At 47.4% G+C, this 14,995-nt stretch overlaps 1 protein-coding gene across 4 annotated transcripts in view; it reads right to left on the reverse strand.

Moving 5' to 3' along the window:
- The window catches only part of STXBP1 (syntaxin binding protein 1), a gene marked incomplete at both ends in the record, with an annotated part of 71,636 nt that overhangs the window by 14,634 nt on the left and 42,007 nt on the right, over positions 1-14,995 (reverse strand). For 2 of the 4 annotated variants that reach the window (XM_079706785.1, XM_079706784.1), the window contains 11 exons: positions 82-220; positions 2,610-2,690; positions 3,325-3,390; positions 4,735-4,795; positions 5,856-5,963; positions 7,440-7,570; positions 8,347-8,431; positions 10,161-10,309; positions 12,018-12,121; positions 13,255-13,333; positions 14,299-14,375. In XM_079706785.1, the coding sequence (XP_079562911.1) occupies positions 82-220; positions 2,610-2,690; positions 3,325-3,390; positions 4,735-4,795; positions 5,856-5,963; positions 7,440-7,570; positions 8,347-8,431; positions 10,161-10,309; positions 12,018-12,121; positions 13,255-13,333; positions 14,299-14,375 (1,080 nt within the window). The remainder of the gene's footprint in view (positions 1-81; positions 221-2,609; positions 2,691-3,324; positions 3,391-4,734; positions 4,796-5,855; positions 5,964-7,439; positions 7,571-8,346; positions 8,432-10,160; positions 10,310-12,017; positions 12,122-13,254; positions 13,334-14,298; positions 14,376-14,995) is intronic. The other 2 variants (XM_079706786.1, XM_079706787.1) reach the window with 2 other exon arrangements.

The following is a 14,995-nucleotide window of genomic DNA, read 5'->3' on the forward strand; positions in this document are numbered from 1 at the left end:
TTTCCACTTTGTTCTCTCTCTCCCAGCTGCCTCATTTTCCCCAAGGGCCTATCCCCCTCCTCTATATCCCACCATTCCTACCATTCTTCAAAAAGATGTAGAGAAGGATGATGCGGATTTTGTCGTAAGTGCTGACATTCGCGTCCAGCAGAATGGGGACAATGGCTCTCATGGGGTCCTTGATCTTCTCCCCTTCAGCATCCGTGCCCATCGCCAGGTCCTGCAGAAAACACACCATGTTGACCCCATTTCTGGCAACAGTCTGGACAAATGGTAACTATTAGAAAGCTGGTTATCCATAAACGTCTGGGATGTTTAGTTTGTTTGGGGGAAGGTCTTCAGCAGGTGCTTATGCTCTCAATTAATTAATCAGAACGGGGGTAATCAGCACTGGTATCTACGGCATCAGTGAGAACTGAGGAAAAGCCCCAGGCTTCGCTTTCCAAGACCAGAAACCATGCTGATTTGCCATCTTGTTTAAAGGCAGGCTGTTCCCTCCAGGTGAGTTCCAGTGTACGTGTGCCAATTCCTCAGGGAAAGCCTCAATCCTGGTAGGTCCTCAAGAGGGACAAAGCCCTACAGAGGGATCGGGGCTTAAGGGGATGCGCTTCCCACATGTGAAAAGCTTCAATATTATAAGGTGCCTCTGCCTGGCTGGACTCTTTCTGCTCCACTCTCCTTGGCACGGAAGGCTGTGCCCGCTGAGTTTTAACTACTCTAGGATTTTAACCTCTGTTTTTAATCTTCCAACCACTTTTAGGGAGAGGAGAAAAAAACATGGGCTCCCTGCAAATCCCACTGAAGGAGATGAAGGGGGAGGGGGTGCTAACAGTGGGACTGAAGATAAAGAGTGAAGTAAGCACAGTCTGTGGCCCCGCCCTCGCAACTCAGGCAAGAGGCGGATCCATTCTCAACAGGCCCGAGAAAGCAGCACATCAGTCTCAGCAAACCAAGAACGATTTGGTCTTGTTCTGAGACCAGCAGCTGCAACTTTCTCTGGAGCTCTTACAGAGGTTGCCGGAAGGTTGCCTTTTTTTCTCTAAAGATCCCAGGAGTCCATAATGAGCATGGTCTCAAGCTCAGGCCTCTACCCAGCCTGGGCCAGAGGAAGGTGGGGCCCCTCTGCAAGGCCCTTTCCCAGCTCAGCGCAGCCTCAACAGACATCTGCTCAGCAGGACCTGGCTCTAATACTGCCTCAAAGTCAGATTTAATGTGACTACATAGCACAGGGAGATCAGCTCGGTGCTCTGTGACCACCTAGAGGGGTGGGATAGGGAGGGTGGGAGGGAGACGCAAGAGGGAGGAGATATGGGGATATATATATATATGTATAGCTGATTCACTTTGTTATAAAGCAGAAACTAACACACCACTGTAAAGCAATTATACTCCAATAAGGATGTTAAAAATAATAATAAATAAATAATTTTTTTTTTTTTTTTGCGATATGCGGGCCTCTCACTGTTGTGGCCTCTCCTGTTGTGGAGCACAGGCTCCGGACGCACAGGCTCAGCAGCCATGGCTCACGGGCCCAGCCGCTCCGCGGCACGTGGGATCCCCCCAGACCGGGGCACGAACCCGCGTCCCCTGCATTGGCAGGCGGACTCCCAACCACTGCGCCACCAGGGAAGCCCTAAATAAAAAATTTAATGTGACTAGTTCAACGAATACCACTGGGCACTTCTGGAAAAATGTAAACTTCCAAGGATGAATCCCAACTGTGTTTGTACCGTTCGCTCTAGGGATGACCTATCTTCTGGAGAGTCAAGTTCTTTTGGAGAGGACGCCTTTGCGTTTGCCAACATCACCCATGAAATTGATGAATTTCAGCAGGGCTACTTCCCCGTAGGAGAGAGTCCATGAATCAGGGCTGGTCTTACAAACCTAGCTGAGCCTGTCACATCAAACCAGGAGATTTAACTCAGCCTCACACTGAGAACTCAAGTTCTTTTTTCTGTGAAGAGGGACCTTTGGCTGAGGCTTCGGCATCGTGGGATGACCTCCCCTCCCTTAGAAGCTGACCCTGGTTGAGGAATGTTATCACATGTGAGGAATGTAGTGCCAGGATGAGTGACTCGACACGACACTCCTGGAAAATGTGGCAGCTTTGTCATGTCCCTTTGCAGACGAGGAAAAGAAAGCAGAGAGAAACAAGCACGTCAAACCAACCAGTGAAGGGGACAGAACTCCGACCCCAGCTGTGATCGGGGAGGCTGTGGGAGAATTTCTGACCTTCGGCTGCCCTACCCGCTTTCAGCCTCTAGGTCTCCAAGCTGCTGTGGCTACGGCAGGAGGGAAAGACATTCAGGATACAACCTTCAGCCAGCCCTGTCAATGTAGGGCTCAGCGCTGCATACATCTCTCTTCTGCCATTCCAGGGAGCCTCTGGTAAGTCAGACATGCAAAATCCAAATGGCATGGCATTCCAGACCAATCTAGTCCCTACCATTGAGCGTGGAACTGCACTGGCTCCAGAGAGTCGAGACAACACGATCTAGCAGGCTTTCCCATTTCTATTTCCTATGATTCTGCAGGTGTTCAAGGTCAGATGTTAAAATTCAGTTAAGCAAATGAATGGGCCTGGCCGAAAGAGAAGGAAAAGGCCCTACCTGTTCCACCCGGCAGAGTTTGTCCACGGTGCCTTGGTAATGCTTCATGCAGTCCTCGGCAAGGTGCAGGTGGGTCGAATACTAGGACAAAGCAGAGAGCGTGTGGTTAAGGAATCACTCGCTGATTTGCGCAGCATCTACTAAGCACCTGCTATGTATTGACACGGTGCTAGGCACCAAGGCATCTCCAGCCTCATAAGGGATATGAAATATGCGTTCAAGCAGGTTCACAGACACCGCTGGGTAGAGATTTGTGTGTGTCGGGAAGAGGGACAGATCACCTCCTACAAGAGTCAAGAGGAAGGAGAAATCCTTTATGGGGGTGGGGTGGTGTGATGGTTTCACAGGCACCCACAAATCCTTTCATACTCTTCCCTCCAGCAGGTGGCGCTCAATCCCTCGCGCCTTCGTGTGGATTTAGTGACTCGCTTCTAAGGCGGAAGCGATGTGTGACTCCCAGATCATTGTGACTTCCTCCGAGCTCTCTCTCTCAGGCCCATGGGGTGAGGAATTGGAAGGATACAGAGAGAAAAAGATGAAGAGGAGAAAAGAAAATCATGGGAAATAACCTGTCTATCCCAACCTTTCATTTTTTTCTAATAAAAATTGAAGATGACTAAAAACATGTGGATTTCTATGAATCAGCAAGGGTAGAGGAGCCTTTTGGCAGCTGTTTATACTCACGACGCGAATGGATCATTTTGGATCGTCATACCTTGCTGAGCTCTTTCTGGTACTGGGGCATTTTCTTCAGCATCTGGGACAGGTCCCGCATGGTGGTCTATGGGAAGAGGGAAGCACACGGTCTCACTCCAATGGCCCCCCGAGCTAAGAGGGTGAGCAAGGGGGGTGGGCGCAGGGCAGGACAGCAGCCAGCCCCGGACTCCCGAGGGCTCACTCTGTAACCCCCCCCAAATGCATCTGTTAAACACAAGATCACGTGTGTTTAGGTTACCACCTCTCTGGCTCAAAAAATTATGGCTCCAAACACCACGACTGTCTTATAGGTGGGGAACTGACCTCTGAAATCTAGCAATTATGTTTTATTTATTGGACTAGAAAGTTACTGAGAGCATAATTCTTGCCAGGAAAGAACAGTTTTTCCTCTGCATGCTGCTTTTCTGCACACTCAGCTCAAGCAGTCATGGAATCAATTCACATTCCATCTCCGCAGAAAGGATGTAGTTGTGTAGACAGGTAGGAAGTGGGGAGAAGGGAAGAGAAGGCTGGAAATTGCATCCTGACAGGTGGAAGGGCTCTGCTGACTTTCTAATTGGGTGACCCACCTAATCCCATTCATGTACCTAAAAGAAATTTATTGAATGACTACTACGTACCAGGCACTTTTAGGTGCTGGAGATACAAGGACAAAAAAAGAGTTTCTGCCTTCATGGAGCTAACACCGAGCAGAGGAGCCACTCTAAGTGAGTGGCTTCGCACACTCTTGGAGGGAATCATGAGTGTGGGGGCAGAGCAGAGACACCTCCCTCGTCCTGGCTCAGAGAAAACGATGCCTGAGCCCAAGGAAAGGGACCTCGTAAGGCGAGGCCGAGGCAAGGAACACAGGCATGGCTTGAGCAACGCAATGGGGGCCAGGAGGAGGGAGGCAGAGATGAGAGTCTGTGGGGCCCAGTGACCTGGGCGCTGTAAAGCGTGTCCACGGTGGGGCTTGATTCTACTGGAATCGGGGAATCGCTTAATGATGCTAAGCCAGGGAGCAGCACAGTCAGAGCGGCATTTCTCCTAAGAGGAGTAAAGCACCTCTGATAAACAGTCAGGAGGACGAGAGGCCCAGGTGAATTAGGATATAAATTCTAATGCTACCACAAGCTCAAAAAGGTTTTAGCAAGTTCTTCTGGCTTAAAGTGAATCATGATCCAGAACAGTAAACACTAATCTTCAGAGTAACAAGGAGAAGCTCTCTATAAATATCAAAAGGCGGGGGGTTCAGATCTCAATTTTGAATACAAAAATAGGACAAAATGGTACAGATGAAAAGAGGACCATGACCCCTCTCAGCCCCCAACTCACTAGTCCCGTGCTGAGGAGGCATCTTCCCGGCCCCTAGAGAGAAAGCAGGGATTTCTGCTTTCTCTGGAGCACTGGAGCATGAGTACAGGTTTACCTTCTCTCCAGTATTCATTCTCTTGCTGGAAGAAAAATCCTTCAGAGAGCGGGTGACTTCCCTGGAAGACAGAAGGAGGCAGCTAAGCCTCAAGGCGGCACCAAGTGTCTCTGTATGATGTTATAGGAGTCATGCAAGATTCCTCCTTTAGGCTTTTCTTGCCCGTAATGCATACATCTAAAGTGATTTTCTAAGAGGAGAGACAGATACATCATTTTCCTAACACTCTAAACCAGGGGTCTCCATAGTGGAGTGTGCAAGACAATTTGAGAGCAGAAAAGAAAATGTTAGGACATCTATTTATATAACTTTACTTCATCCTTTTCAAATTTATGTTTTTTGTATATGCTATAAAATATGTGTATTAGTACAATAAAGCGTATATTTAATGCATGAATAAATTATATACTGGCGATGTGAATTAACATTTTTCTAAAGTTGAGTGATCCAAAAACAACAGAACTATCCCAGGCTGTAATAGTTTCTCACTCTTCCTTGTGAATTTCCTGCCGGAGAGCACCAACTCAGTGTAGCAGAATGTGTCTTTCTGCAAAAGCAGGCTTGTTATCTACAGTTTAAAGGTCTTATTAAAAACTTTCCAGTGTTAGAAACATTTTGAAATGCTTTCAGAGCAAGGTACTGGTTTAGCACATGTGTCAGTAAATACATCAAGGCTTGCTCAGAAGTTTTAGGTATGACAACAGGGAGGAAGGGGACACACCAGCTATATAAACAAAAACTGAACTGTATGTAGTGGAGTCCGGATCCTTCAACAGAACAAACTGGCTTCAAGTGTTTAGTGTTTATAAAGCATCTTACTGAGAGAGCTACAAAAGCTTTCTAAGAATCCTAAAAGCAACCCTAACACAGAATGGATTTTCTAACTTCATGAAGTCGGCGTAGCTTGAGCTCAGATATCAGAAGGGGTTCATCACCACTGGTTAGCACGTTGGCGACTTAGCAGAAGCAACGAATTCATGCACTGGTGAGCTCTGGTCAAGTTGCCCAGAGAACACACACCGGCAACCGGCAACTGTGATTGCCCGTGTCGGTGGGGTGAGCCCTGGAGCTTGGGGCAGGGCTGGCAGAGGCTAGGGGAAGGGAGCAGGGTGGGCTCTTACTGGGACACCTCCGCGATGTGCTTGTGGCGTAGTGCTATCCAGAGGTCGTCATCCTCGTCCAGGAGCACTTCCTTCACCCTCGCCTCTCCGATGCCGCTGGTCTCATACCTGGAGAGGAGACGTCCCACAAAATTCATCCAATCCCCCTGGTTTAAAACAGACAGATGGGGCTTCCCTGGTGGCGCAGTGGATAAGAATCTGCCTGCCAGTGCAGGGGACACGGGTTCGAGCCCTGGTCCGGGAAGATCCCACATGCCGTGGAGCAACTAAGCTCGCGAGCCACAACTACTGAGCCTGCACTCTAGAGCCCGCATGCCAAATTACTGAGCTCGCGAGCCACAACTACTGAAACCCGTGCCCCTGGAGCCTGTGCTCCGCAACAAGAGAAGCCACCGCAGTGAGAAGCCTGCGCACCGCAACGAAGAGTAGCCCCCGCTCGCCGCAACTAGAGAAAGCCCGTGCACAGCAACAAAGACCCAACACAGCCAAAAACAAATAAAATAAATTAATTTTAAAAAAAAAGTAGAACTCCTCCCTCTGGAAGGAGCAGGAAAAAAACCAAACAAACAACAAAAAATAACAGACAGATGTTCACACAAATCTGTCTGAACATCAAGCAAGCACCCCAACCATCTGATGGTGTCACTATCTGTGTCAGGTCTGCTGCATCTAAAAAGGCTAATGACTTCTTAGGCAGAAAGAGACCCAAAGGTCTAATCAAAGTCAACTGACTTGAGGTCCTGGTTTAAAACCCCCAGGGTCAGTTGATATGAGCTCCATCAGAGCCACCTGGCTCAGGTGTGAAGTCAGGTTATAGGTGGGTTCAGAGGTACTTGAAAGGGAAAGGCGAGGATCACACTTGTTCCTGGTTGGAAACGGCCTGGGACACCATCCTCAAATGTGTGGGACCTAAACAGCATTCTGCAGCTGCCTGCAACTGGCCCTCAGCAAATTTTCACATGTGAGATCATGAACATCTAAAGGAAAGCAAGAATTACAGGTACGAAAGGGGAAAAGCTGAGATTCAGTCGTATTTTTAGAACCTTCATTTTGAAACAACTATCTTTACGGTTAATGTTATAAAATAAAGGACACGAGAACAATATAGCCTGTTCCCATAGAAAGAAAAATAAGTTTTTAGAGACTGAGTTTCTGATGATTGCTACCGAGAAAAATGTTGTTTATAATGAAGCAAACTGCAAATAAAATTCAGTAGGAAACTCCTGTTGATATATTTTATCATCATCATATTTCATGATCTGTAGTTAAGAAGTTTCAACTCTGAATAAGTTATGCTCTTACACACACAAGTCCACATATTAACACACCCAAGCCAGCTATGAACTGAGGTGACGTGAGCTGTGAAATAAAGATCGAAAGTTCTTATTCTCTTTGAAAGGGAGAGGAGTTTCTGGCTGGTGGTGCAGCTGGACTTTGGGAACTCACAGAAAAGCTTGCGGGCTTATTAGCAAGACTGTATCAATGCACTGGATTTTCCCAGGGTTAACGACAGCCCTTTTCTTATATTAGAGGTGTGTCTGGTTCATTTGCAAAGCTGCAGTCACACCGGGTCTGTGTACTTACTTGTATACATCATTTTCAATCGGCAGCAGGTCGTAACTCATAGCCTGAAAAGTCAATTCATGAAGGACGGGGGAACTGGGGTCGAAACCGCGGTCCAGGATCAGGAGCTGGGAGCGTGCCTTGTCTGGGCCCTGAAGGAAGGACACAGGGAATGGTTTCATGAGCCTTCCCATGCAACTCCCGCTTCTCCGACTAGCATAGCTACCCCTCCTGTGAAAAGTGGCAGCAGGATGTAAACTCTGACTCAAACAGCACTAAGGCCATTTACTGCTGGACAAGGACACCAGCACACACCATGTGAGAATCCAATGTGTCTATTTCACAATGAGGGCCCTTTATTGTAGATCCAAAACTGTGGCTGGGGTCTAAAGTGAGCTTACGTAGGGGAGCACCACCAAGGTTCAGCTATAAAGGGTGACCCATCATCCAGCCGGCCTGGGCCTGACGGGGTCCCCAGAACCTGGGGCTGTCAGTTTTTAAATCAAGATAGTGATGGGATAGTTCTGTGTCTTGATCACAGTGGCAGTTAACATGTATCTACACGTGATAAAATTGCATGGAACTGCACACGCGCACGTGCACACACACACCCGAGCACGTGTACTAACTAGTGAAATCTGAATAAGGTCTGTCAATTTTCTGGTTTTGATACTGTTCCACTGAGGGGGTCCCAGGAGGCAGGGCTGTGGGTGCTAACGCTGGGAAAGTCCCAGCAAAGAGAAACAAGTTGGTAGCTCAGCTACACTGAACAGAATCTGTATCGCCTGCCCAAGGGCTTGAGCTCACTGCGCAGGAACAAGGGCGCTCGCACACACTCTGTGAGCAAAGGAAGCCAGCTGTGCCCAGGCTGCCACACGGACACTGTGGTCGCTTGGTGAGAGAAGCACGTGGGCCAAGTAAGACGTACCTCCCCCATTGTCGGGTCATCGGCTTTGTACGCGTCGAGCTTGTCCTGGATTAGCTGAGCCAGCAAAGCATTGTCCTTGTATTCCCTGACAAAGGAGGAGGGACAGAGGGTGAACGGCCCTGCCCCAACCGATGACACTGTCTGCCCTCAGGGAGGAAGGCAGGACAGTGCGGGAGGGTCAAGGGAGACACAAGCTGCATCTGTACTGTTCTTTTACAATGAGAATATACTCACTTTAGATGTGTAATTTAAAAGGACAAATAAAATACTTAGCTAGGTGCCTGGAACATAAATGATTTTCCAGTTCCCTTTAAAAAAACCAAACTATCCAAATGGAAACAGAGGTAGTATTTCCAAGCGGCTCCAGATGAACAACCACCCTTCAGCAGAGGGTCCTAACCAGCCATCCTTTTCCCACGATCAGGCTGTCTGAGTCTGACCCACCTGACTCTCACTTCCCTCAATTCAAATTCCCTTGGACCCTGTTTTGCTTTGTTGGAAGTGACATTTCTGCCAGCAGAGCCGGAAAGGTACAAGTGAGAGCCTGTGGACCTTCCGCCTTGTCTGAGCTGCACAGCACTTCCTGGGCTCCTCCTGGCGATGTTTACCCTGTGGCTGCTGCCTGCCACCTGGCCACGCTCAGCGCAAAAGCAGCTCTGCTCCCAGCCTTATCCCTCCAACAAGTGAACCCCAAGATCCCATTTCTTAGCTTCCACCAGGCTTCTGTCGGTGAGGACCCTAACGGAGGGGGGCGTTGTCCCATGGGTGCACATCCCTGCGGACAATGAGGTGATGAGGATCCCTGCACTTCCTGCTCAGACCCTCCGTTCCTCCTGCTGTGCCCCCCACCCTTCTGGCTTCTCCTTGTGGGACTGTGACTCCCACTCATGCTCCCGGCTTCACACTCCCACACCACTGCGTTCACTCCCTGTGCAAATCCCCCAGAGGCAACCCAGTGATAACCACTGAAGGGCATGATCCCGAACTTGGCATCCAAGGCCTCCAGAAATGGCTTCACCTTGCCCCACTGCCCACACATACACAGCGCTAGACTACCACCCCTCCCCAAACTTGCCCTTTGTTGTCCAACGTCACACTTCTGCTCATCGCAACTGTCCACACAAAATGCCCCCTGCTCATTGGTCTACTGAAATCCGAGCCCGTCCTCCGGGACTGAGCTCAGATGCCACTTCTGCTCTGAGGCTGTGCTTGCTCCTCTCAGCTCAAAGGGCCCTCTCCCTGCTCTGGATGCCCAAGCCTATGGTCTGCACTGTCCTAAGGCACTGGTCTCACAGGCCTACATAGTAGGTGTACACATCCTACCTGCCCTCCCAAATCAGGGGTTTCTAAGGGCAGGGGCTGTGTCTTCAGGTTAAGTCGCCTGCCTAGCACTTAGCACACAGCACGTAAGTGATAAGTGAATGACCTTATCAAATCTGAGAAATGTGTCCTTTGGAGAATGATTCTCCTTGTATTTTATCTTACTCTGAAACATCCTTGGCAAGGTGGGTATTTGATTTTTAAGGTTAGGAAGAGATAAAAAATTGTAGGAAACCTGGATTGTAGTTACAGGGAGTTCACATTTAGTTATTCACTAACTGAATATATGTATTTCATGCCCTTTTCTGTATGTATTGGTATATTCCACAATAAAATTTAGAAAAGAGCAAAAACACTGGAAAATAATTATAAATGGAGACGCTCAAATCTTGACCCTCTGGAGACAACTGCCAGAGGAATGGCAAGGCCAGAGGAGTTCCCTGCTCAGGGACACGTTGGGGGGCCACTGAAGGCAGACTGGGGTGCCGCCTTACCCCCGATACCGCACGGCCGGGTACTCCTTCAGGGTGGCGCACAGAGTGGCGATCTGCTCCGCCAGGCGCTCCAGGATCGGATTCTTCATCTGAGCCTTGTGGGGACTGTAGAAGCTTTGGAAAGAGTCAGCAGAGTCCAAGGAATACACCTGAGACGGGGAAGAAATACATATATTTCCAGAACGGTGAACTGTCGTATTCATCCAGAATGGTGAACCGTCAGAGTTTTTTCCAAGCTGGTAGTGAGGCTGGGTGTCTCAGGTTTTCATTTCTTCTACGAACACGGCTTGGGTGTCTGCTGGGTGCCAGGCACTGTGCTAACCACTTGGGACTGTTAGTGACCAAACCACTACTGCCCTCAAGGAGCGTGCAATCTTGCAGAAAGAGGCAGACAACAAACATAATGAAAAGTAAATTTTACGGTATTTGAGAAATGGGTACGTGTATGAGAACATAAGAAGCAGGGAAAGAATGCCCACAGGATGGACAGGGAGGACACGAGGCCTCCTTGAGGAGGGGATGTTTGAGCCAGGGCTTGAAGGAGGTGCAGGGTTTCTCCCCAGCAGGGGGCGCCCTGAGGAACCGGCTGGTGCCAAGGCCCTGAGGCAGGCGTGTGCCTGTGTCTGATGACCAGTGAGGAGCCCAGGAGGAGAGCAGGGGAGGAGGTCTTGGCACACCACACAGGCCGTTCATTATAAGTTTGAATAAATAAGGGACAGGCTAGAAACTGTGCTGTGACTGTAGCAAATAAAGGAGCTCTGAATGGATTTAATAATTTCCTATCCTCATAGTATGTTCTAAGCTTTTTTTTTCTTCTTGTTTTTTTTTGGAGGGTTCTCGAAGACTAAACTTCCCTCTTAAACTACGAGTCTACCAGCTATCAGTGTTCTCTCAGAATCTCTATGAGGTAAACTACCCTGATCTGGAAAACCTGAGGTTTTAAAAAAAGGTTATTACGTTTCAAAAATATACAAAATATAGTATGGTTGAATATGCTAAAGTTGGATTTCGTTCAATCCAGGTGGTGACAGGGCTCACACAGAGGAAAAAAACTCCTGCCCTCAAGCTGAGATTAAGCTTTAGACCAAGTGAGAGGGCAAAGAGACTGTCTTTTTAAATATTCACACTCTATTTTTTCCATCTCTTCTTACCCAAGAATTGGTCACTCTCTGGCGTCTAGAAGCTGATCTATAAAGACCCGAAATGCCACAATCATCTCTTACCTCTACAAAATGCATAGAAGTTGTGTTATTTTTTGTTTCTTTGCAAGGAGGAGGCATTTTAACAAATCTTAAAATACTAAGGTATACATTTTGTATGTTCTCTCATGATCAGCTTCACATTTACTGGTTTAACGACTCTGTTTTTTTCCAAGAGGAGAGGTTTTGGCCCTTGAAGCGTTAACAGCTCATGACGAAGGCTACCATCTGTTCCTTCGGCACATGACAAGCTGAGGTTATCTCTACATAAAAACAGTCTCCTTTGCAGCAAACGGGTGTTGTCCGATCCCTTCCCCGCCCCTCCTCCCAAGCTCCTTCTGGATTGGCTACTTTTTGCTTATTCAAGGAGTCAGCCAATAGGAGTGAACAATGTGAGTGAGGATGAAATGAACACTGAGAAGGGCAGGATGGCTGCAGAAAGTCAGAAATAACTGGAGACTAACACGAGGGCATCTTGGGCAGACCCCTAAGGACTACTGTTGCCATTCCATAAGCGTCCACTCACAACGCGTCATTCAGCAGTCCCCTCCCCCGCTCTCTTTACTGCACCCCTGCCCCACCCTCTCACACGTGGCCAGAGTTCCTGAGAGAGTAGCCAGGATGTGGATTTTCTATGCCCTCCCCCACGCAGCCTCACCTGGGATTCATATGGGAGAAATGCAATGTTGATTTCCGTCAGAGTTCTGATGACTTTGGCTGCTCGAGATTTTACCAGCTCGTTAAACAGGGCGTCTGGACAAGCTGCCAGAATGACAAAGACAGTCGGTTTTCCTGCCCATTTTCTGGTTCATTTCAACATTCGCACATGTCCAGGGAATTCTTTATTTTATTAGGATTTTAAAAAGGTAAATAGAAAGTTCATCCTACCCGACAACCTACTACCTCTAGGGTATAAAAGGAATAAAAGGAATACAAAACCACCTACAAGGCCCTCAATGTATAACAAAGAAACAAATGGCAATAAAGACTGAGATATTGAGAGCTAATAAAAACTATTTTCTGACATTAGGAAGAGGAAGAAAAGGAACCAAGAGAGATCAAGAAGGGATCAGGAAAAGGCCTGTAATATAAACAAACAGGACACATCTGAGATACTTATGAAAAATAAAATAAGTAAAGAAAAATAAAATCGTTGGGAAATGTGATGCAGACATTTCCCCAGGCCCTCTAAGGAACTCAGCTGCACAGGAGTCCCACTTGGTGGGGGAACCACGATTTCTCATGACTCTTCCGGGCCAAACAGTTTCAGGTCCCCAGAAATGTGTCATTGGTTTATTATTACTAATGCCATCTGCCTGCTTTCTTTGCCACCTGTCTTCATAGAGTATAAAATTATTCTTTGCAAGAACCTTCCCCCATCTGCTCAGTGGTGAGTTTTGTGGGGTTTTCCCCAGGGAGAACGCAGGGTGAACCGTCATTATTGTGCACTCTGCACTAGGTTCCATGCACAAAACCTCCACAAAGCAAGAAAACAGATTCTAGGACAATGATACAGTTCTACCTGATACAAATACCACCAGATCAGAGTGTCTTTGTAGTTGAAAAGTAGATGGAAACACACTGCAGTTTACAGTGATATCTGGAAGTCTATACAATGAAACACCAAGGCTGGCATCGGAAAATTCTTCTCAGCATTAAACATGCTAGACCTTAGAAGAGGAGCTATTTTTTTAATCAGGAAGGGACTGCACGACCTAGTAGGTTTGTATTTGTGGGCGTTTATTTTTCTCTCTTACGCAATTTGTCTTCTGAAGAGAAAATAAAAGATCAGGACAAAAGTGGGAACAACCCATTTCTTCCCTGTTGGCCTGGCTTGGTTGGGGTCAGTCTGGCTGTGCAGGAAGGCCGGGGCGGCAGCTGACAGCTGTACTCACAGTCAGTGAAGAAGACGTGCGCAGCCCGGTACTTGGCAGTTGGTGGGTCCTTAAAGTCACTGATGAGAGAGTGGACAGACTGTGGAAAGGGAAAAAAAGGGAACTGAATCCGATTCTAGAAGCAAATGGAACCTACATCTGAACGGAGTCAAATCCATGCTGGCTTCAAGCTACATGCACAAAATAGCAAGGGATTTCTGATGTGTAATTCTAACTTATACATAACTGAGTTATGAGGATTTAAGATTAGGATTGTTTCAGAGTTTAGATGAACAAAAGCCTCCCTAGCTCATTCCAAAATGACAGCGTCCATTCTTTGGAGCCACCATAACTTGGGCTCCTAAGAAGAGACCCACAAAAGAGGAAAGTGGTCAGAAACCTACCAGGAGATTCATTGCGATGAAGTTCTAGCAATTTAGTTGCATCTGCGGAAACTCATACATAAGCCAGTTTTCAAAAATGAAAAGAAAACATGAAAACTGGGGGGAATTTACATAGATTAAGACATCTAAGACCACTAGCAACCAAAAGCAAGAAGGTGGGCCTTCCTTGGATACTGATTTGAACCAATCCCCCAAAATGATAAGACAGGTAAATTTGAACCCTAACTGGATATTGATGAAATAAATCTGGGAATTCCTTGGTGGTCCAGTGGTTAGGACTCCGAGCTTCCACTGCAGGGGACCCAGGTTCAAACCCTGGTCGGGGGAACTAAGATCCTGCAAGCAATGTGGCGAGGCCAAAAAAAAAAAAGAAATCTGAAAGCATAAAATACCCAAGTTCTGGAGGCGGATCACTAGATAAAGTGATCTCCTACCTAGAAAGCGAACACAAGGGGAATTGAGATTGGTCCAGCCTGGCTTTTGGCAGAAAGCTTAATGAATGTACTCTTCACTGCTCATCGCACCCCACCTTCCCCGTTGGTGGACTGCATGCTTAAACAGAGCAGTGTGTTAAATGCGTGCTTAACCCAGAACCATCAGACATGGTGCCACCCAGCCAACACGTGTACCCTCAGCCAAAGCTCTCCTGGGCAGGGTTTACCTTCTCAGAGGGAGTGATGAGATACACAGCTTCCAGGCTGGGGAGCGGCTCTCGGCGCTTGTTGATGTCTTCCACAACTAGACAACAAAACAGCGGCCCATGGTAAATAAGGAAACAGAACTGGTGATCGTAAAACTAGAAGCCATAGAGAGAGGCCGCCTTCAGACTGGTGCAATAAAAATCTACAGTTGGGGGAGGAAAGACTCAACGCCCCTTCCCCAGAGTTACCACGTTCCTCTGTCTCACGAGGCTCAGGTGGTAGAAAACCTGAAACCTTATCACACTAGATACTTCCTATTTCCCACTTCAGTTTAAGTAAATTCCTTGATCTAGTCTTTTGCCTCTTCCTTCAGTTTTTTCTCATCTGTCCTAGATAATCCCAATTCCTTTAGAATTTCCATGTTGGGTTGGTTTTTCAACAATTAGATCGTTTTATCATTTTCCTTTGTATATCAAATGAAGACATTCCAAACATACCTTCTGTATAATACTGTTCCTCTCAATAGTTCAAAGATTAAACATCAAATTTTGTTAAAGCAAACCATGGGTGTTTGGTTTGCTGGTTTCTTTTACAGTATGTCAGCTACTTCATCTGCTGGGGAAAGAAGACCTAAGTCATCATCTCACTAGTCACCTGATAAAGCTTAGGATGCATCACCTACGCTACACTGTCCTCTGGTACAGAGCGAGCAGGAAA

This window comes from Hyperoodon ampullatus (genome assembly GCF_949752795.1).
Source record: "Hyperoodon ampullatus genome assembly, chromosome: 6".
NCBI lineage: Eukaryota > Metazoa > Chordata > Mammalia > Artiodactyla > Ziphiidae > Hyperoodon > Hyperoodon ampullatus.